The sequence below is a fragment of the Columba livia genome, chromosome 6 (assembly GCF_036013475.1).
Source record: "Columba livia isolate bColLiv1 breed racing homer chromosome 6, bColLiv1.pat.W.v2, whole genome shotgun sequence".
NCBI classification, from domain to species: domain Eukaryota; kingdom Metazoa; phylum Chordata; class Aves; order Columbiformes; family Columbidae; genus Columba; species Columba livia.
The window spans coordinates 35,611,101-35,633,221 of record NC_088607.1 but is presented as its reverse complement, the minus strand read 5'-3'; the positions used below and the strand labels follow the sequence as shown (position 1 = coordinate 35,633,221).

At 49.4% G+C, this 22,121-nt stretch overlaps 1 protein-coding gene across 1 annotated transcript in view; it reads left to right on the top strand.

Moving 5' to 3' along the window:
* LOC110361658 (uncharacterized) overlaps positions 1-22,121 on the top strand; it is a 169,959-nt gene that overhangs the window by 18,940 nt on the left and 128,898 nt on the right. The window contains exons 2-5 of the mRNA XM_065068635.1: positions 8,209-8,287; positions 8,813-8,898; positions 9,618-9,804; positions 12,800-12,897. Coding sequence (XP_064924707.1) covers positions 8,209-8,287; positions 8,813-8,898; positions 9,618-9,804; positions 12,800-12,897 — 450 coding nt within the window. The remainder of the gene's footprint in view (positions 1-8,208; positions 8,288-8,812; positions 8,899-9,617; positions 9,805-12,799; positions 12,898-22,121) is intronic.

Sequence of the window (22,121 nt, the reverse complement as noted above, 5' to 3'; positions counted from 1 at the left end):
GAGGAGGGAGCGTGAAGGGAAGGAAGTCATTTGTATAGGCACAGAGTGAAGAATCACCTTCCTTTAGACCCGTGATCTGTCTGTGTTCATACGGATTGCTGTCTCTGATCTTTTTCTCTCTGCCCAATATCTCTTTCCTATTATCTTTCTGCTGCCTTTACTCTCGGATCTGTGGTGTGTCCCTTTGTTTTGCTGGGACATCTTTCTCCCAGGAGAGTTTTGAGTAAGGACATTGGGACTTGAAGATGCAGCTTATTGACAAGAAATCATTGCTGAAACCTTTTAATGCATCTTCTGTAATCGATACAGCGATGGGGAGGGTGCTTTTTCCCGTAGATGCAGGTTTGGTGGGTTTTGTTTTCCCCCCTTAATGTCTGTAAATCCCTGAGCATGGGTCCTTCAGCCATTTCCTGATGGGTTAAAACCTGTTGGTGCTGTAAATATTGCCCTGGTCACTACTTACAGATGAACCCAGTGACCAGCAAGCAGATGGAATCCAAAATACACTGGGCAACGCAAAGACCCTGAGGGCATCCCAGCTAAGCACCACCCTACACAGGATTTTGGGGTCCCCCATTTAGCTCCTGAGCCTGAATCGTGACCCTATTATCTTGAGTTAAGCTGGATGATTCCTACAGGGGAGAGGGGAGCTCTGCGCAGGGCTGAACAACACCCCCAACCTCTTCCCTGGGCCATTGGGCCCAAACGCAGCCTGGCTCGGGGGTTGCGGTGTGTAAGGAGCCCAAGGAGGGGGAGAATGAGGGAAAAGCCCCTATTTCCTCAACCAGAACTCTCTACTGACCATCTCCCTTGGCTTTTTTTCTGGCATCTGTTGCTAAGAGATAGAAAGCACCCTTTTGAAACATCCCCAGCTGCCCTCTGCCTTCCTGGACAGGGCTTCGGCTCTCTGCTCCTCAGCTCAGGCTCATCCCTTCCATCTTTTCTTGCCTCCATGCCCAGCAAGGACTCACCTGGCGCTTCATGGCACCGTCCCTGCTCCCAAACCCCCTTTAGATTGTACGAGAGAATCGTAGAATCATTTTGGTTGGTCATTTTAATGAGCATGGGGTTCCACAGCAGACACCCGTCGGTGAGTGTACGTCCCGTGCCAGATGTTCACCTGCCTCCCCAAGGATGGACTAAGAGAAACCAGCGCCTCTGGCTCCTGCACGTAGATATGGGCCACGCAGGGACCACCACCACCTCCTCGGTCAGGACTTTGCCTTTGGGGTGGACAACAGCTCCTCATGGCATTTCTGTGCTTTGCCTGGGTATCAGCCCCACTTCAAGGAAAAGCCTGATGGTGCTGCTGAAAGCCAGGCAGCAGACAGGGTGAAAGCAAAAAGGGAGGTGAAGGACACCGCACAGGGACAAGTATGTGGGAAGGGACATTTGCCCCCATTTCGGGCTCTAAATCACTCAGTTTGCCTTTAAAAAAAACCCAAAATAAATGAGCGAAATGTGTAAACCAAGGAGAAACCATGCGCTGCAGCCTGCTCCCATAGCCACAGATGCTGAGCAGGTGGTCACTTTGGGCAGCAAAACGAGCAGCCATCGCCTAGCGAGTAAGTGACATTTTCCAGCTTGCCTAAGGATGCAAGACAAATGCATACATGTCTGCAGTGGCCCCACGGGCCGGCGCTGACCTATCTACGTGTGCATTACGGGCACTTGTGTACGAACCTTGGAGCAAGGGGCTGAGCCCAGCTTGGCCAAACGCCAGGACGAAAAATAGCTGGTGTGGAGTTTTGTTTCCTGAGAAAGCTCCTAGATCCAGGGATGTCAGCAAAGGACAAGGGCTCGGCGGGGCTGGTGTGGTGTGTTTAGCTGAGCTGCTGTTTTATTTGCCGGTTAGGAGTGAGCAATGAGAAATCGGGGCATCCACCGATGCCCACTGAGCGAGGGGAGCCCTGCTATGGCCGGCCACCTGGCTCAGAGGCAACAGGGCTGATATGTCTCTCATGCCCTCTCCTCCTCCTGTTCATGCTGATTCACCATTTCCCATCTTTCACTTCTATCGTGGCCCGTGGTCCAGCGGTTGCTTCGCACATTCGTCGTGCTGCGGGTGTGACAGCAGGGTGGCTGGTGCCTTCATTTGGCTTCCCAAAAACCCTTCCCCTGAACCACCAAGCCCCAAGCCAAACCAGTTTTAACCTACTTTTAAAGCTGAGATTGCAGGAGGACTTTTCCATGGGAAGGGGAGAAGTTTTTAGTGATTTCTTACTCTTTCCTTGCCTAAGGTTTGGTTTCAGCATTGCGGGCGTTGAGTTCTCAGGGAATGCTTTATTTTGGAGTGGGAATGAAAAAGGATTGATGTCAAGGACTAACTGAGCTCTGTAAGTCAGAACCTTTTTGGGGAGCTTCTTCTCAGGCCATGTGTTAACTGGGGGTGGTTGGTGGCAACTTGAAGGCATCTTGCTTCATCACCAAGAGCTCCTTTTGCTCTGCCACACCTGGCCAGTATCACCAGTTTGAGCCTTAATCCCACCTGTGCTTGTGTATGGAAAATGGAGAAGCTCACTGTAGAAGGAACACCAATAAAAACCAATCTATCCTGTAAGGAAGGGCTCATAGGGAACATATTGCTCATGTTGAACTTGAGCAAAACGAGCTGCCCTTCCCGTACCCTGTCCCTGGGCCACCACTGGCTGTGCAGCCACTCTTCTGTCCCACTTAATTACGGGGGCTAACGAGGGAAATCAATCACGCTACCCTGGGGCTGGCCATCCATCTCTGCCAGCCTGAGCTTTGGGTCCCTGTGAGCATCTCGTGGGAGAAGGGTGCAGGTTGTAGGGAATTGCAATGCTGCAATTAAAAGCTAATATTTCAACAGTGCTGGATGCTTTTAGTCGCTCTCTCGGTGTTAATAATCTTCTTTTTAGCTAGAAGGTGTTCATGCTAGATCTTTGTGTTTCTAGCTGGAAAAAACACAACCACCAAACATTACAAGACTGTCTTGAGTCCTGTGTCAAATGGCAAATGCAGTGAGTTGTGTTGGGGGACGCTGGCCATTTGCTTTATTTTTAACACCCGATCTTTGCAAATCCCCCATGGACGTGCTCGAAAATAACATATTTCCCCCCTCTCCTTTCCTCATTGTTTTGTCATTCTGATGAATTGTTGGTGTGTTGGTTGTGTTTCTAATGCTGTTGGAAATGGGTTGTGGCTTTTGTGTCTTTGAGCCGACACCAAATCTCATTTCTGCAAAGAAACGAGGGTGGCTGGAGAGAACTGTTCCTCTGGCCCTGTCGCACCCCAATTTGCCGTCCTACAAGCAACACCTGCTTATTTTGCATCTCAACTGCAGCTTTCCTTATTTATTGAAAGGCTGGGGATTCTGTGGGGATATTTCCATGTTCCTCTGCTATATCTGGTGGTTGCACTGCAGCAAATTGGTCTCCAGCTGCACCTTTTCCCCTCTGTTTTGGCTGAAGGGTGCTTGCTGGGTGATTGAAAATCATCCCACGAAGCGGTACCCAGTTCTACAATGAGCCTTTGGGGATACAGTATTAAAAATAACGCCCCACTTGGCAGCAATGCCATGGTGTGCGGGGTGGTGCTTTGTTCCTCTAGACTGCCTGGGATCTCAATGGCCACCAAATGGGGTGACGTACCCCTCTGGTTCTGGTGACACGAGGGACAGCTTGTAGGAGGGAGACAACAGGGCTGGCACTGGTCCCCACATCGGTTGCTGTCAAGAGGAGGTTGAGATGGAGCACGAGAAGTTCATTATCCTCTGTGGATTGCAATGAAGCTGCTGTAGATCTGGTCTTGGTCATCAGCGAGAAGGGGAGAAAAACACGTTTACACGAGGCAGAAAGCAGGTTTTGCTGGGTTAACAAACATCTTTGGGTAGGTGGAAAAGCGGGGTTGCTCTTCAACAGAGTCTTTTTATAAGCGTGAGCGCAATCACAGCTGCAAAGACACTGAGTTTCTGTGCCTGTTTGTCTCAAGGTGTCATATCCAGGAGCAAAGCACCTCCCAGAAATAGTGGGGTTGGCGATTGCCTTGCCATAGCCTGGGTGAGTCCTCATGGAAGTGGCTGCACTTATCAATCCATCCCTTTTTCCCTGGCATCGAAGGAAAGCCGTGCTAAGCACCAGCATCTCTTTAGAAAATGGGAAATACTACTGGGATGAAAGATCCAACGTTATGAACGCGGTAAAGCAAATATTTAAACGGAATAGCGTAAAGCCTCTAGTTTCCTTAAAGCTCTGTGGGTTTGCTTGCCATACCTTACGTGTGTATCTTGATGTGACGTTAGCTTTTTCCATCTTCTTGAAAGCATTTCTGGTATCCTGGCTCTTACTAAAATGAGCATTAGGTGGTCCAAATGGCTGGCTCTCTTAAAATTCTTGATCACCTAAATATATCTCCCTCTTGTTGCCATGTTTTTGCGTGATCTTTAGTTTTTATGAGGTCCAGGGATTTGACTTGGGGATTGGACTAGGTGATCTTTTGAGGTCCCTTCCAATCCCAAACATACTGTGATACTGTGACTTCTTAGCCGAATGGCAAGCGAGGCGGCAGTATTCACGTCCTCCGCTCGGCTGGACGTGCCGTTCTCCTTTTGCGAATACGAGCTGCTCTCTATCCCCAAATAGGATAATATTTAATCTGACGGGCATCATATGGCGTTACAAAGTGGCGTAGCGTAATTGGAAAAAAAGAACGGTTCGGGATTACGGCGAGACGACCCGACCAAAATGTAAACCAAATACATTACAAAGCACTACGGGACCTGCTTGTGCTCCAGAGCGCTATTTATGATCTTTAACTGATGCAAAAGAGCTGACAGGAGAAAAGACGAGCCTGTCTCTGTCTGTTTGCCATTAGGCTCTCTGCTCATGAGTATCTGTTTTCTAGGAGACATCACCCCTGGCAATTGTATGGCTGAGGGACACCGGAGCTGAACTGAAGAACCGGGGTTGTGAAAGGGCTGCTGATGTGATAAGAGACATGAAGCTCGAGTGTTTGGAGGGAGGATGAGGAAAGCCTGGCTTAATTAAATTAGCAAAACGAAGGCTGAGGAAGATAGCTGCCTATAAATACACCAGTGAAAGACGGGGAGGGGAGAGCGTCAGCAAAGGAGAACTATTTATGCTCGAGGACAGCGTTGGCACAGGAACAAATGTAGGTAAACGAGCCCAGAATAAATTCAGCCTGGAAACTGGAAGATTGTTTCTGATGATTAGAGAGCAATGGTCTGCGCACGAGCCTCCCCTTGGGAGCAGGAGGGATGAAACCTCTCCTGCTTTAGCAGGCGCTGGCTGGAGGGCTGGACCCGGAGAACCTGGGGTGCCGTGTAGCCCGATGCTCCTTCTCCTTTCCGTATTTTCTTATGATTTCTGCCTCGGCTTCATGTTTATGCCAATTCTCATCACATCCCGCTCGCCTCCCTGTCCCCTGATAGGGATCTCAGTTGCTGGCATTGCTCCCTTCCCATGCAGGTGGCTTGCTTTCTTCTGACTGTAATAACTTTCCCATGCGGTCAGGAGCCTGCCGTATTCTCGGTGCTTTTAAATGTTTTATCTCTGCACCCAATCCCTCTTTGTCCGTCTGTCCTTCTTATGTGTCTAAATAGCCTTTTTGCTAAAAATAGGGGCAGCGGGTGGATGCCAGTGGGTGTGAGGAAGCAAAAGGATTTCTTTGCTTGCAGGTTGTGCCCGTGATGCCAGGCTTGGAGCCTGTCTTCATTCATTACCATCATAACTAAGAAATGCACTCCAAAACTTCCAAAAAGGCTGGAGGAGAAGCATAAGACCAAATTCCTCCTGCAAACTGAATCATAATGCTGAATCCCAAGTGTCCCCGAGCAGCAAAGAAAGAATAATAATAAAAAAACCAATCTCTGTAAGGTATTATGTGAGCTTTCTGGATTATCTTCAGCAATCTCTTCAGCAAGGTAGTTGAAAATACTGGGTTTTCAGGGGAATCAGATGCCTCGCGGTGTATGTTTTGGGTACCTGTAAGGCCTTTAGAACACCTGCCTTCATTTGTATTCTTCATTCAGTGCTTAAGTGGCCTCGGCCACACATGCGCTCCATCAGATACTCAAACAATTCCTCTTGATGGAGAAGCAAAGCTTTGTGTTGCTGCTTCTGTCCTGTGCGCATGTGGCTGCTGGCAAGTGCATCCCTTAGACCTTTGCACTCCTTTCATTTCGTTTCAATTATATAGTTAGTTATCTTTATCAATCTTATCACATGGGGAAGCTGGGGATGGCGGGAGGGGATGTGGAAGTTCTCAGGCAGCCAGAATAAAACCCCTTCACTGTGATGCTTCGCCTCATGTCCTAACCTACTGCCTTGTGTCTCAAATGCATTCATTTCTCACCCCATTAACACCCATCCTTTATAAACCTCTGTTCCCCTTCCCTGTCATTATTGCAGGTTTTAGATTAATTCTTACCAATTCTTTTTTTTCATGGAGCAAAATAGAAAAGATATCTAGAATGCATTAATAAAAATAATCCTAAACAACGCAACCAACCAAACTAATTTAGTAAAGCAGCAGTTTGCACGCAGCAAAGTTGCTTTTTTTTTTATTATTCCCTTAATGCTTCAACATGTAATTGGGCTGCAGGTAAGGTTGAATAAGTCATTGATGGAAGGACAAAGATGCCAAGTTTCTCAGCAGAGGGGGGTGAGTGACACTGGGGGCAGCACTGGGGTGGTGGGACTGGCCCAGCTTCTCTTTGGTGGGCAAGACCTTAAAGGGAGTGAACTGGTAAGAATCTAAACTGCACAACTTCTGCCTGCTCCTTCAAACTCCTCGCCACCTTGGGTTTTTTGATATGGATGCATAGGATACGGCCCCACGACAGTTTTATGTTTGTCATTGTACATATTCAGATCCCAACCAGGTCAAATCTTCTATGCCAAGTATGGGGCGGTTGGGCTGGATCTTTTTCCTCCCCCCAGATGAAGCTCTTTGCTTCGTGCACCTGTAGAGTGACTTCAGAGTGCTGCATGTAGTATCTTTTTCCCAATTTCTCCCTTTGTTGATTTGGATCCTAAAGCAGGAAAACCAATACTGAAATTCTCGCGCCTTTTCTTAATTTATTGAGTGCTACCGTGGCTCTGCTCGGCGAGGGCGCCTCAGCACGCGGATTTTACCAGCCGAGCCCCGCTGTGCGGTGCATGGGAGCATCTCTGCTGCAGCCCCCTGAGTGCTGCTGGACAGTAAATCAATAGTTCTTCGGTAACTCAAACCCAAAGCAACGTTGTGCTCGGCTCCACGTGCGGCCGCACTGATCCTCCTCTCCTCCTCCCGCTGTCCCCGTGCGTTGCTTCTGAGATGCTGTCGTAAAGACTCTTCTTTTGGGGGGAATATGTTAGATGAGGTGGAAAACCAGGCTGAATTCCTTGCTGAGCTGCCTCCTTCATGCCTCTTGATGTGTCTATCTGGTAGCGGAAAGGAAGACGTCATTAATTTTCAGCCTAATCTTTACTGAAGGATTGAGCTCCTTCTCCTCATGGTCACCACTGGTCTAGGAGATGCCAAGATGACTTCAGCACTGGTCAGGGCTGCGGGAAGTGGTGACCCCGGCTGATGGGTCGCTTTGTTTGCAGGTGCCACACAGCTTCTAGTACCCCCTGGGACCAGACCTTTGAGGGTTTTTGCTGTTGCTTTTATTCCATTTCAGGGGCAACACCCTGTCCCCCTCTTCAGAAATAATTGCAGTCTCTCCTCCATGGTCTGGAGATGAGAGAGTTGGGGTGTTCAGCTGGGGAAGAGAAGCTCCGGGGAGACCTTATTGTGGCCTTTCAGTACTTAAGAGGAGCCAATAAGAAAGATGGGGACAGACTTTCCAGCAGGGCCCATTGTGATAGGACAAGGGATGATGGTTTTAAACTAAAGGAGGGAGATTCAGGCTGAACATGAGGAAGAAGTTTTCACGATGAGGGTGGTGAGAGCCTGGCCCAGGTTGGCCAGAGAGGTGGTGGATGAACCATCCCTGGAGACATCCCAGGCCAGGCTGGACGGGGCTCTGAGCAACCTGAGCTGGTGAAGATGTCCCTGCTCATGGCAGGGGGACTGGGGGAGCTGGGTAGGTCCCTTCAATCAGAACTTATATTCTATGACCCAGTCTCTCTGTGCCAGGTCTGGTGGTGGCTGCTGCTCCGCAGGTGAACAGGGGAAGAGAGGATGAGGATGGAGGAAGAGTGACCTCTTCAAACCTGGGCTGCTATCTATTGCTGTCAGCGCAAAGGGGCCACATTTGTCCCTTGTGCAGTCCGCGCTGTGACCTGCTGCTGTGGCACGCTTCCAGGAGAGTCATCAGGTACTAAAAATACCCGGGAATAGCTGATGGTGTGTCTCATCTCCACACGTTAGCGCAACGAGCCGGGAGACCGACTCCAGCTGGGGCGCTGCTGCCCGCGGTCGGCTGCTCCCCCATCCTGCGGGCGAGGACGGGGGTTTGCTGGTCTCCTCAATGGCACTTGGAGGTCATGGCGCCTTGGCTTCTCTCCACGACCTCACCGCCACGCTTGCGAGGCTGTCGGAGGCACTTTTCCTCTCACGCTGTGAAACCAGGCATTGACAGGCAAGTCAGCTCTTCCAGCGCTCGTGGCTTTTATTGCCTTTTGCAGGCAGGGTGTCGGACCTTTGGCACAGCTTCACTTGGCTCTCCGGATGTAACTTCACACCAGAGGGACTGAAGTCTTTCAGCTTCATTGCTCTCCTCATCCTCAAGTGGGAATGAGGAGCTGGTGTCCGGAGCATCCAAAGTCTTAAAGCACAGCCCCTCCTTCTCCTTATCTGGGAAGGGATGATGGGTGCAAACACCTTCACCTTTCGCTTACAGGACCAGCCAGAACTCCTGGAGTGTTCCACCAGAAAGGAAGAGCCAAGAGCTTGCAGTGTGTGCTGCGATGTTCTTCTGTCTGTCGTGTGAGCAGAACTTTGCTGCTTTTCCTCCTCTCCACGCTTCCATTTGTTGCCTGTTATCATTCAGGGCGGTCTTTTCTCTTCTCTGGGCTTTCCTGCTAGATGGTGCAAAGCCAAGTGCCACAGGGCTCCGAGGAGCTGCCGTGGACCTCGCTGGTTCACTTGGGCCTCTTTGGTGGCCAGATGTGGAGGTTACAGCTGTGGGCTTGCTCTGGTGCAGTTGTGGGTCATAACCACCTAATAGAAAAGCCTTGGCCGCTCTGGGCACCCTGTGGAGGAGGCATCCTGGACGCCCCGCTGTGTTAAATACCTGTTCTATTCTAGTCTGTGCCTGAAGGGACCCGTGCTCCATGGCCTTGTGTGCTGGGTTGCAAATAGGAGGATGCTCTACTTTAGCAAAGCGTGTTGGGTTCTTTAATCAGCGATCGCCGTGTCCGTAACCTTGCTTGTAACAGCCCTCGGAAATGACTACGCTTTGTCATCCATGCTAAACACATTCAGCCCTGGAAAATAATGATGGGGAAGGTGTCTCTTGGTGGAAAAAGGGGCAAGTTCTTTGGCTGGAAACACCAGCTCCTGTGGCCACGCAAACCAGGTTCAAGGGCTGGGCAAACGCTGCGATTCGGCTGTGCTCAAGCTCTGTTTGTTTTTTTTTTGCTTTAAACTCATCTCTCGCTTTTAATTCAGCTGTTGTATTTATGACTCTCGCTCTCTAATTACAGGTGATTTCCCTGGGAAGCTGGTCTGTGTGCGTGCTGGGGAAGCGGGATGCGGTTCCTCTCGCTGCAGCTCCGATCAAGTGTGGAGTTCACCGAGGGGACAGCGAGCAGGATTCAGGAGGAGATGGGTGTCTCCTGTCCTCCCTCACTGCAATTGCCTCTTTCCTTATTTATAAGTGCAAGCAAACAGGTGCTAAAAGCTTTTCTGTCTTGTCCTTCTCCTTGCGTTGCACAGACTGTCTCCCGAGATCTCTCCTTGCAACGTGCTCTCTCCCTCCAAAGCTACTTCTGTGTTTCTTGGTATTTCTGCAAGGACTTGATTTATCTATTTGTCTTCCTATCTCCTTTGTTATAACTGACTTTGGGCAAAGGACTGGCTGGAGTCATCCTCTATGGGGGATGTGGGGTTTGGAGATTGCCTACTCACATCAAAAATGGCTTTTTTTTTCATCCGGGTGCTATCTGGCATCCCCATTCAGGGTCACATTTTGGACTTGTTGAAGGGTTATGCTTTAACAAAGTTAGTACCTGTGAATCTCTGCTTCAGTGCCCTCAGTTTGCTCATTCAATCCAGTTGCCTGGATGGATCCTGTGGGTATCGATTTGCCCTCAGAAGGACACAGCTTTGGGAACAGGTTGCATATATCTTCTGTATGGCATGGTTCCTTAACCTTTCTGCTCCACAAGAACCCAGAAAGCCTCATAAATTCCTTCAGGTGCTCATTGCGGCTGCTCATGGTGTGTTTTTAACCAGGCAGCTTCTAGATGTGCTCTCTTGAACTGTTTGCAAAACCCCATCACTGATGCTGTCACTCGAGAAAAATGTATTCATTATTATTATTATTATTTTTAGGAAATATGCAGCCTCACCTCATGCATAAAATTAGTTTAATGAAACGGCAGGAATGGGAAGGAATACTGGCCTTCCTGTGCTTGTTTGCGGAGCAAGCGAACAATTTCTTTGCTCCCTCTCAAGCCGTGCATGAGCCACGTGCCATTGAAACTGCATTGAAACTGCTTCCTGTGGAAGGCAGGAGTAGTGGGGAGAGGAGGACATAAATGAAAAACACAATGGTTCTCCACACCCCCACCCTTCTTGTACCACCCTCTTCTGGTCTGTCTGAGCATGTCCAGCATCTCTGGGTACCCTTTGCTTTGCTGATGTCCTTGCCCAGGTCTCCACGTGTCTCTTGATGTAGATTTTCATGCGAGCTGGTAGGAACTTTGTATCCTGTCTTCTCAAACTTTGGTGGAATGGGTCAACTATTAGTGGAATTAGAGCGAGAAAGGCCAAAGGATGGGTTGGGTATAAGTGTGGGAAGGAGGCAATTAGAGGCAAACTGATTTTATTTCCATCAATAGACGTGAACCAAGCTCGAGGTTCTGTGTGTCTCCCTGTTCCTTCCTTCCCTTGCAGTTTGTATGGGATGTTGACACTTTCCCCTCTTCTTCTTGGCTGTAGGAGATAGATGCTTTTTAAACTGCAAGGTGAGGCTTTTTTCAGCTCATCAAATCCTCTCTGGTGGCACCAGGGCTGTGAGAAACCCTAAAAGACTTTGAGATGGTCTGCATGCAGTCTCCTTTCTTTTGGATGCCAGCCTCTGGCTCCCTGTCCTCCAACAGCCTTACATCCTTGTGATGGCTTCCAACATCTCCTCACCCTCGGGCTCCTGTAGCTCACTGCTTACTCCAAGCTCTTTCCTCCCTCCAAGTTGTCTTTGGTCCCCATCCATCTCCCAGCTTTCCTCTACAGCTCTTCTTAAATTCGTCTCTTGCTGCTCTTTGGAGATCTCCTTTCCATTCCCCACGCTTTCTCCTCATAATGGCCCAGGTACCTCCAAGCTGGTGTTTGACCCCAGCCCCTTCCCAAAGGAAGCACTCAGCATCTTTCTAGAACACCAAATCACATGCACCACAGGAATGTGCTCGGATTTGTCATACTGTTAAATACCATTGGCTTCGCTGACCAACATCTACATTATGTCGCAGCGACAAAATCTCCCTGAAGCCTGGAAACAAGTGAAGACACGATGAAAGAGCACCTGGGTGTGGAAACAGCTCCACTGGTGCACAAAAAGGTATATACAAATGTATTTTTAAGCCTGCTTTTCCTCCTTCTCCCCATTGCCACGTCTTGGTCTTGCTGTAGAGCAGGTGCGCGTCGGTGGCTGCTGGCGGTGCCTGGATGATGGAAGCATTGATCCAGCTTGCAGCCCGACCCTGTTCGACACGGCCATGTGCTGTGCGGCCAGCGTTAAGCTCGTCTCTAGAGCTCCTCTAAGCCAGGATCACAGGCCAGATGGAATCAGAGGAAAACCTTACAGCTTTTCCCAGAGCTCCTGCTCTCTGAGGGGGGATTCCCAGAGCACACGGGGATTTGTTAGTGACGTGGGATCTTGAGTAGAGCAGCCTTGGCTGGGAGATTTTATCTGGTTTTATAGCTAGCACAGGTGGGTTTTTCTGCGATAAAAGCTGTAAACACCAAAGAAGCCAGAACGCTTCTTCCTGGATTGTAATAATCCGCTTCTAGCTCTAATTCACCCCACAGGAATAGGACTCGCTGCAAGTATGGCCCAGGTCAAGCTCTGTTTGTAGAAGATAAGAGGGTCAAGCCTGGAACCAGTTCCTTCAGAGGCGAGCTGGGCAAAGAGGGGGTGCTGCTGGTGTCCCAATGGGGGAGAAATTCAGGGAGACCCAGCCCCGTAGTACACATCAGAGAATCCACTGATACCCGTCTCTGGTTTCTTGGGGAGAGTTTTCCTTGCTCTTGCAAAGAAAAGTGGACATTCCCTTAAAATGCCTTTCAATGTGAGCTACCTGGTGCTGCTTTACTTGGCAGGAGTGTAGTTTCTTTCTCTCTCTCTCTCTCTCTCCTTTAAACTGGCTGTGATTGGAAGAACGCTTCCCCTAAACGTTCCCTGAGAAGTTCTCGTTGAAATAGTGATGACCAGGGCACTTGGGCTTGGTGTATCCATCCCGTAAGGCAAACAAGCAGCCCAAGCTTAAATCCTGCACCAACTGTAAACCTTATGTTTTTTAACTGGAAAATTGATTTTAAATCCAAACCTCTTTAAAAATCTAATTAATTTCCTTAAAAAAATAAAACCAGGGAGAGTCTTTTTCTCTGTCATGCTCCAACGGGCAAAAGGAGGAGAAGGAAATAATTCTTGGCTGTGTTTCTTCAGGGCGTCCCATTGATAACCTGGATAATCCGATTCTGATTTTGGCCTCAAGTCTGTTCCTGTGGACAATCTCATTTCTTCAAGAACTGAAGGCTGCACTGGTGAGTCAGACCCGGAGAAGAATGTCTGTTTTAGTGGTAAGCTTTCATGGTTGCTTTTTGTTTTCTTAGCCACCAAAGGCCCTATAGGAAGCTTTTATCGTTTTAGCAGTGGCTGCTTTAGAGAAGATAGCTGTGGGTATGCCAACCACAACCCAGGCTCCCTTCCCCTTCCCCTGGGGTTAAAAGAGAGAGAGAGGTAGGGTAGTAAAAAGGTGAAAGACAAGCGTATCCCTTGTGAGGTGTTTTGGAGAGAGTGTTCACGTGTGTGTGCCATCTGCCCTCAAAAGAAAGATGAATTTGGAGAGGGGGTTGTGTCTATGTATCAAATCGAAGGTGTTTTGGCTGAGCAATCCATTTTCCATGCTTATTTAGGCAGCGGCGCTTTTGCGTTTGGCTGGGGCTGTGGGATCTGCTTTGCCCACGAGGTGCCTATAGGTCAAGTGCTCAAATCCCAGCTCTTGAGTCCCGAAGTCCTTTAATCCTAACCTTTATGATCCATCTTTACCGTGCTCGCTGCAGCAAGGAGTTCACCAGCCTTCCCTGACTTTTCCTCCACTCTTTGGTGTAGCTGCAGCTGATTTTGCTTCGGGTAAGAAAAGGAGATGTGTTGATCTGCCTCTGCAGCTGCCTGAGGATACAAGCGTGTGTGTCCCACGTGTCTTGTCTTTGCAGAGTGGTTTCTTCCTCTCCCTGGTCTTGGTGAGGCATTTCTCCTGCAAGCAGAGGGATGCTGGAGCAGTGGAATGCCAGCAGACTCCTTCCCCCCATCCTTTCGTGCCCATCACGTACCCGCAGCCACCTCGGCGCTGGGCTCGCTTATAGAAACATTGTCAAGCAAAATTCTTTCAACCAAGAGGGACGTTTTCAGCTACTCAGTCACCCTCAAACTGCGAAGACACGGCACATCATCTGCATAAAATTAATTTATTTAGTTAAGGGAGGTGTTAATTAAGAGATCTCATTTATTGTGTCTCTGCAGACAGCTCTCGAGGGCCTTTTGAATTGTCAGCTCTGGTGACAGCAAAAGCTAATGGTGTCACCAGTTAATAGCGGAATGATTCACGCTGAGGGACGAAGCGGGAGATGGTGGTGGAGGAGGAGTGAAGGAGACATGGCAGGAGCTGGCAGCACAGCCTCAGGAGCACCTTGGAAATGGCCTCAAGTTGCATCAGGAGTGGTTTAGATTGGATATTTGGAAAATTCTTAGTGGAAATGGTTGTGAGGCACTGGAACAGGCTGCCCAGGGCGGTGGTGGAGTCACCATCCCTGGAGGGGTTGAATAGATGCGTAGGTGAGGTTCTTAGGGACATGGGTTGGTGGTGGACTTGGCATTGTTGGGTTCATGCTTGGGCTTGGTGGTCTTAATGGTCTTTCCAACCCAAACGGTTTGGTGGTTTGCAGGGCAGAGCAGCTGAGCAATCCCACGGGTGCCAGGGCACGTGCAGCCAAAATGTAGATCAAATCAAAAATAACCGACTGTCCGTGTGATCTGAACTGGAAAAGAATCGTTGATTTATTTTAGATAATCAACTCTTTCTGCACACCGAGAGGTTAATTCTCTTTGGTTAATCAGGACGTGTCAATGTGATAACCGAGTGTAGGAATGTAGACCTAACACCAAACTTACGGGTTTATATTTAAAATCTCTTAGAAAATAATGAATACCCTTTATCTGATAGAATTACATGCTCCAGTACAGCTGTTTAGAGGCATCTCCTTCAGGAAAAGCTGTGTCTACGCTTTTTTCCCCAATTTTTCTTTTCTCCTCCTTCTCATGATCTGTATCAAGTTGCTTTTGGAGGGAAATGGATATTCTCTTGATGCAGAAAATAGGCCAAAAGGAAAACAAAACCCCAAAGCATCCCAGGAGAAATGCTGGGCTCGCTGAGCAGGTGGTTCTGCCTTCTCCTCGTCAAAGACGTTTCGTGTTTTCAGCTGCACGATTTGTTAAATAAATGCAGCATTGCTGTGCTTGGTAAACCAGCCCCATCTCTTCTGGTCTTTCCCCCTCGTGTGTCCTCCAGGCTCACAAACCCCACTCTGGTTGCAAAGCCAAACTTCCAATTTCTGTCCCCAAAGGAGTGTGAGAGGAGGAGGGCGACGGGTGCCACAGCCATTTTCCAGCAAAGGAGTCTCCTCCCGGGCTGCGGCGAGATGATTGAACAAGTTAGTATTCAGGGAGAATATGGGGCACCTATAGAAAAATATACGCCTGCTAGAAGATCATTGTAACCGTCTCTTGTTGCACATACCGAACTGGCAATTTTCTCCAGGTTGCTGATCTGTTTTTCTTTAACTAGAGGACATGTATTACTTCTTCCTTTTTTAATTGACTTCCAGTGATTTAAACTCGTGTAAACATCAGCCTCATATAGGCTACCATTACTTTAATCTTTATATAGATATATTCTAAACTTGTTTTTAAGCATCTGTAGAATGGCAGCGGCCACGCAGCTCGGATGAGCCCCTGGTTGTGCCCCTGCCAGGGGGGATGGATGTTTTGGGGTGATTTCCTGCTGCGATGAGCTCAGCATAGGTTTGTGTTGTGCTCAGCTGCTCAGGAGTGGTTTGAAAGAGAGAAAAGGCATTTTCCCAAGTAAACGTTGTGGGGATTTCAGTGTGGAAGCATCACTGGGCTTCCATTGCGGCAACGGGACCTGTTCCCCTCCGAGTTAGCTCTTCCCTTGTGATGCTCTGCTGGAGACAGGCAGAATAGGGAAATGTGGTGTGAGCTGGAAGTTTCTTGTTCCTGATCTAACCCCAAAGCAATAGCCAGGCTTTCCTGTGTAGGGTGAGGAGTTCTTTTCCCTTTGGGAAGAGCTTTTTCTGCCTGGGGATCGGCTCCTCGGAAGCCACGTAGGGTCTTATCGAGGCTTGGTGTGGATTCTCCGCTGGCTGCTACGGTTGCATCCCCAGGGCTGCCTTGCCTTGCAAACTGCTCTTGTACGGCACGGCCTCGGTTTGTGCAAGAGGAGCAGCAAAACAGTGGCCTCGCTGGTGTAAATGATGGGAGATGGGTGGAAGGGAGCGCAGATACAGCTCCCAACCTGCCCGGGAAGGGTTGTTGCTCTGCACGGAGCGGGAGCGCCGGAGCCCTGAGGAAGGGGATGCTGGGGGAGCAGGAGGCAGAATCATTGGGGATTCATTTAAACCGTGGTGTCGGATCCTATAAATCGGAGGGGCTTTTGCATATTTCCATATTTATATATGAAAATACCACCAAGTGGCTTAAAGGCAATTGAAATAAAAACAGGGCTGTCAGAGCTTGAAAAGTACCGGCAAATCTCTAACAGACCGTTTAATACAATAGTATGGGCTCGGGGAAAAAAAGCTCCAAGCGGGCGGAGGATTTTTGCATGCAAACGCCTGGCCGGCCCCGTGTTGGTGCCTTCGGTTAATCTGGTGAGGGTGTGGGGTGAAGGGACCTTTCAGCCTGGTTTACATCACACAAGGAGGTGCTGGAAGGGACTCTGGGCTGCTCTGGTTTCCCTCGGGTGCTTTCTCACTGCCTGGTGTGTGCTGCGATGGTTTGGGGGTGGGTGGGAAGCTGACCTCCATGGCTCCTTACCCCAAAGCTGCAGGCTGGGGAGGGCTGTGGGGCTGAGCATCCGTGTTAGGGATACAGACAGGAGCACTGGTGTGACAGGGTGCAAGCATTTTACATCCCACAGAGGCTGTATTTGGGTGCAGGCTGTTTCCCTTCCTGGTGGAGACTGTTTCTTTCCCTCTCCCATGAGTGTGCTCTTTTCCTTTCTCATCTTTGGTTATCGGTCAAAACGAGAATTCTCCAAGCCACTGGTCCGAATCACCCCCGCTGACCTTCTGCTGGTTAGTGAGTCTCTTCCCATGGATTAATTTGAGGAAGCATTGCAGAGATTTACGCTGAGTGGGTACAGTGGCCCTCCAGGTTTGAAAACATACTCCTTAAGTGACTTCAACATCCTCGTGCTGGTTTTTGGATGCCTTTAGACCTTGTCCTCCTTGGCTGGGCTTGGGTTACCTGGTCAGTGCTCAGCTCTTTCTGCTCTCCCCGGGTCAGCCCTGAATGTCAGTGCAACATACTGTAGCTCTTAGGTCTGGCCTCTGTTTTTTATACACATCAAACACCTCTAAAGAGAAGCTCCAGCTTTCTTGATGCAAGGACAAGAGCGAGCCTCCCCCTTCTCAGTCATTCAGGGCTTGTTTCTCCCCCTCTTCAGCTGCAAGCCGGGGGCTGCTGCCACATCTTCACTTCTGAAGTCTCCAAATCAAAAGGAAATAATTAGCAGAGGACGAGAAAGCTTGGACAACAACAAGCTGTCAAGAAGGAGAAGGTGCTAATGTGGCTGTCATCCCGCTTCCCTTCTGGGCGCTCCCCAGAGGTGGGAGCCTGGGCGCCCGGTCTCCGATGGAGGAGAGGACAGGACGCGTGGCTGTCCCCAAACATCAGCTCTCGTCTCATGAAGACGCATCTTGCTCCCGGGCTGGTTCCTTCTGCTGTCCCCTGCCGCGTGGTTGGGGGGGATTTGCTGCACGGACAGCTTGGACACTGACGGCTGCGACTTCCCCGGCGCAAGTGCTTTCAGCTTTTATCTGCCTGAAATCGATTTGTATCCTAAAAGTGCCTATTTCTCTTCATTACAGAGAGACAGGCGTGCAGAATGAGGAGCTCAGCTGTAGGTGTCTGCAGTTATTAAGTTAAGCAAGACGAATCCCGGTGTCAGCACTTCCCTTGGTGTTGCTCAGGGGTTGCTCCTCCTCCTGCAGGACTCCTCGTGGTGACTTTGGCGCGGGGTGACACTCTTAGGAGCCTTGAAACTTGCTGGATATGTTGTGCCTGAGATACGGCGTCGCTTCACGGGAAGAGGCAGGCTCCGAGGCTGTATTTCTGCAGCGCTCCAGCACCATGGCTTCCTCCTATTTCCTCCTATTCCTTCTTCCATCCTCTTTGCCACAGGATGTATTTTTTAGTACTATTGAAAGAGGAAAAAAAGCAGGGTATTGGCTTTTCAGGGTCCTGAGCCTCTGAGAAAGTGATGAATGAAACCTTGACTGCGGGACTGGTTTCAGCGACAAAATACACCTCAGTTATTCCTTGCGCGTTTTTGGGCTGAAGACCAAGCTCTCCCTGTTTGCAGGTGCTTCTTGCGAGTGTCCTTCCTTCGCCTTGATGAGCAAACAGCACGTGTAATTGCATCTCTAAGGGATCTTCAACTAGACGTTTCTCCCTGATTTATCTTTAATGTTGCTGTCGGCTGAGGTGCTTTGGGATGATTCTGCTTTGTCAGGCTGGAAGATGAGATTCCATGGAGGTCTCCTCTCTTTCACTACCCCATCTGTCATCCTTGCTATGGTGATGCTGCTGTAATGGGACACACTGGGCCACTTAACCCTGCAGGAGGACGACACTCTGGTTCCCTTGTCACCCCTACCCTCTGTGTTTCCAACGTCTGGCCACCAGTGTGCAGAGGTTGTTGCCACCTGTGCAGAACAGGCCATGGTTTGAGGGAAGGACCCAGATTCTGGGGTGCAAGGAGCAGTGGCCCCACAGGGCATGGCCAGCTCAGGTCATTGCTACCACCTATTGCTGGGTGGGGGGAAGAAGCAGGGCTTAGCTGCACAAATCCAGAGGTGCAAACATCTGGGGCACTTCATTCAAAGTTGACCCAAAGGTTGGGTGTAAATCTCCCCAAAGCTGTGAGCTCTATGGTGGGCCTGTCACTCTCCATTGCCCCACTCCATCAGGACCTTTCTCCTGGCTGGTGCCACCAGCCATGGGCATCACAGGAGGCAGGTTTTAAGGCTGGCAGTGAATTGCTAGGGGGTTTTTGGAGGCCAGGGCTAGTTAAACTCCTAAATGAACTCTTACATGCTTCAACTGTGGTCTTCTTGCTGCTGGCAAGCCTTGGCTCCACAGAGGAGACTTCACCTGGCCAAGGCGAGCCCAAGCATGGGTGAAGCTCCCAGCAGCTGGGGCAGAGGGTGCACCAGCTCAGCCTTCAGCAAGACTTTTGCCTGTTGATTTTGAAGAAGGAAGGGGGATTTTTGCCAGTAACCGTGGGCTAAAGTACCCTGCAGGGATGTACAGTGCAGTGGTTTCTCCAGACAGACAATTCATTCCTTGGTCTGTTCTTGGGCTCCATCCGTCACATTTACGGCAGCATCTCTCACCTCCTGGTGGGGATTGCTCCCGCCTCCTGCTGCCCATCTCCCCGCAGACCCACGCCATGTCCTCCAGGACCCACCGCTTCTTCCTCTACTTGGCATTAGAGGGCACTCAAAGGAAACCTTCCCTCCCACCCTGCTCACCAGGCTCTGCAGGCTGCCCACCACACCTGGAGCAGAGAACTGACCCCATAATGGGACCCAGCCGCAGATTTACCCTTTGCCTTCACCCTCACCGCTTTGTTTCGGGTTTCTGGCCGTGCCTTTGCCGGTCAAACCGCTCAGAGTTTTGTCTCTGACATTTGGAAGGCAGCATCTGCGGCGCTGATAAACCCCGCGCGGTTTCTCCCCCGCCTCGCCCTCCGTCTCCTCCTAATTGACATCTCTGAATCTTGTCTCCGTTTGACAAATCAGGCTACTTATTATAAGTGATGACATGTATAAATATTGCAGGCGTTCGTTTTACATCTGGATACCCTGATAATAAAAGCTAGCAGAATCTCTTCCTGCCCGCCTTGCATAGCAATTACTACCAAAGGGTTTTCTCCTCCATCACCGGAGCGGGATGTGGAGAGCGAATTGTGTCTGTGACAGCAAGATTTCCCTCTTGCATCGGGAAAACGTGGTTTGGGGCAGTTAAATGACTTATTTTTTCTCTTCTAGGCTAATGCGGCAGCACAGTGAAACCATGCAAGCTGTGGGGGTCTTGCAGGAGCCCTTTTGCTTTGGAAATTTTGGTGTTGGGTGGACCCAAAATTCTGGGGTTGGGTGGACCCAGACTTGTGGGTTTGGTGGACCTTGGTGTCTGGGGTGGGACAGCGGGTGCCATCGCTGGTCGTGGGTGCAGTTTCCACTCGTGGGTGCTGTCCCTGTGCCTGGGTGCTGTGGGAGCCCAGAGCGGGCTCCGCTTCTGCGTCCTGGGCTGAAGCTGTCAAATCGCAGGGTATTATTTTTAGCCTGATTTCCCGAGGAAAAGCAGCTTATGCGATTGTACTGTCTGTCAGCGCTTTTCCTCCCACCAGCCTCCTCTCCACGAGTTTTGAACCCCTTGTCAAATTTACCAAGAGGGACCGAGAGCTCCCCAGAAGTGACGTTCCTGCACGTCCCCCCGCAAATTAGCGGCTGGAGGCGCCTTCCTGAAGGACCAGGTTGGGTCACAGCATTCAGGGGCAGGAGGATATGCCGGGGAAGGTGTGAGATGGGAGGCTGGGAACGGCCTCTCCGCTGAAGGCTTAATATCTCAAATACAGATATTAAGCTTTCACACCTTAATTAAAGTTAATTTCTGGGAGAGGCGTTTTTATTACAGAAGATTCCTCCAGCTCAGGCGTGTCCACACCATCTGCTTGGGGCCACAGGGGGCAAAGCCCTTGACCCTGCTGGCAGTGGGGACGCTGCGAGGAGCAGCCGCTCTCAGGAGGACAAGCTCAACACATAAACCTCTCTTCTTTCCCCCATCCACTTATTATTGACGCTAATTTATCAGTTTTTATAAGAGCCAAGTGCTGCGGCTGGCAGGGGACGGCGCAGAGCGTGATCTCCTATAGCTTTCCTTGGCGTGGCTTCCCCGATGGCTAATAGTGAGGTTGAACAGATTGTTCTTCACAGGGCTATCGCTGTCTCCGTTGTCCAGCTATTTATTTTCGTTAAGCTTTCAGGGAGGTAACGGTTTGCAATTCCTACCCTGTGACAAAACTGGATGGGAGATATTAAACGGTGGCTTAACTGAGACAGACGTGTGTGCACGCACAGGAGCTTCCGTTTCTTAGGAAACTAGTCTTAATATGAGACAGCTCTTATTAACGCTTGCTTACTCTATCGGTTGGGGTGTTTGCCACGAATGGAATTATGGGAAATTATGGGAATGGGAATTATGGGAAATTATGGGAATGGTAATTATGGGAAATCTTAAATGAAACAATGGTGCTAATAAGCTGTAATCAAAACCAGGGCGGGAAGGGACCTACTTCTTTCCCATCCCACAACCCTTCCTGAGATTACGAAAGCAGCTCTTTTTCTTACATCAGGATAAATCCAAGATACTTTTGGAAATTATTATTACTTCTTTTTGTTTGAAACTGAAGATAAAACTCCCAGGATTGGTTTGTGAATGGGGATGTTGGACACAGAGAGGTACAAATCCCTGCTTTGAAGAGCTTGACTGAGCCATCTGCACCCCCGGACAGTGCCCAACGTACCAGGTTATTTGTGCTTTGTGAAGCTCTTTTCCTTCTTCTTTCTTCCTTTTTAAATCTTACCATTTTTTTTTAACTGCTGACAACTCCATAATGATGCTGAAAAACTTCTGGCCTGGGTAAATAAGTTCATCATTTGAAATGGCCTTTCTTCTCTCTCCCGTGAGATCTTGGGTTTGCAAGTGGACGTTCTCGTATTAAACCCATTTCGTCTCAATTTCCGACTGTCCTTACTCACAGTGGAGTGAGGGGATTTTGCCCATAAACACAGATCCTGAGTAATTCTCTGTTTAGAGGCCTTTGCTGCTGTCTTCACCCTCGAATGGCCAACGGAATCTTGAGGCTTATTGCCTCGTATTTTGATGTAAAACCTGAGCCTGGCTCCTGGTTTGCTCCAGAGGGATCCAAATGTACTCAGAATGTGCCTGGGATTCCTTGTGAAATGTTCACCTGCTTAAAGAAAGCTTTTTAAAAAGCCACATTTATTAAGAATAAAGAAAAAAGAAGGAAAAGCCCTTTTTTACCACTTAATGCAGTGATGGGTTTTTTGCGTGTGTGTGCAAACTTTAGATAAAGGGGGCAGAACTCCTAATTATATTACCTAGGGAGGCTTAATAATGTTTGCCCAAAGTATCTTGTCATGAAAATTCACCAGAGTAAATCCAGTTTAATTTCCACCCAAATCCCTTTGCTTCATTCCTTTCTGCTTTTCAAAGACCTTTGTAGAGGAGAAACGGTGATTTTGGGTTCCTTCAAAGGCGATTTTTGCATTTGGAGAGGGCTGGTGAGGATGTGGGTTTGGAGACGCTGTGCTGCACAACCTCCCATGCTGGCAGGACTTAAGACCGGCTTATATTCCATCTGTTCCTTGGCGGTTTGGTTTTT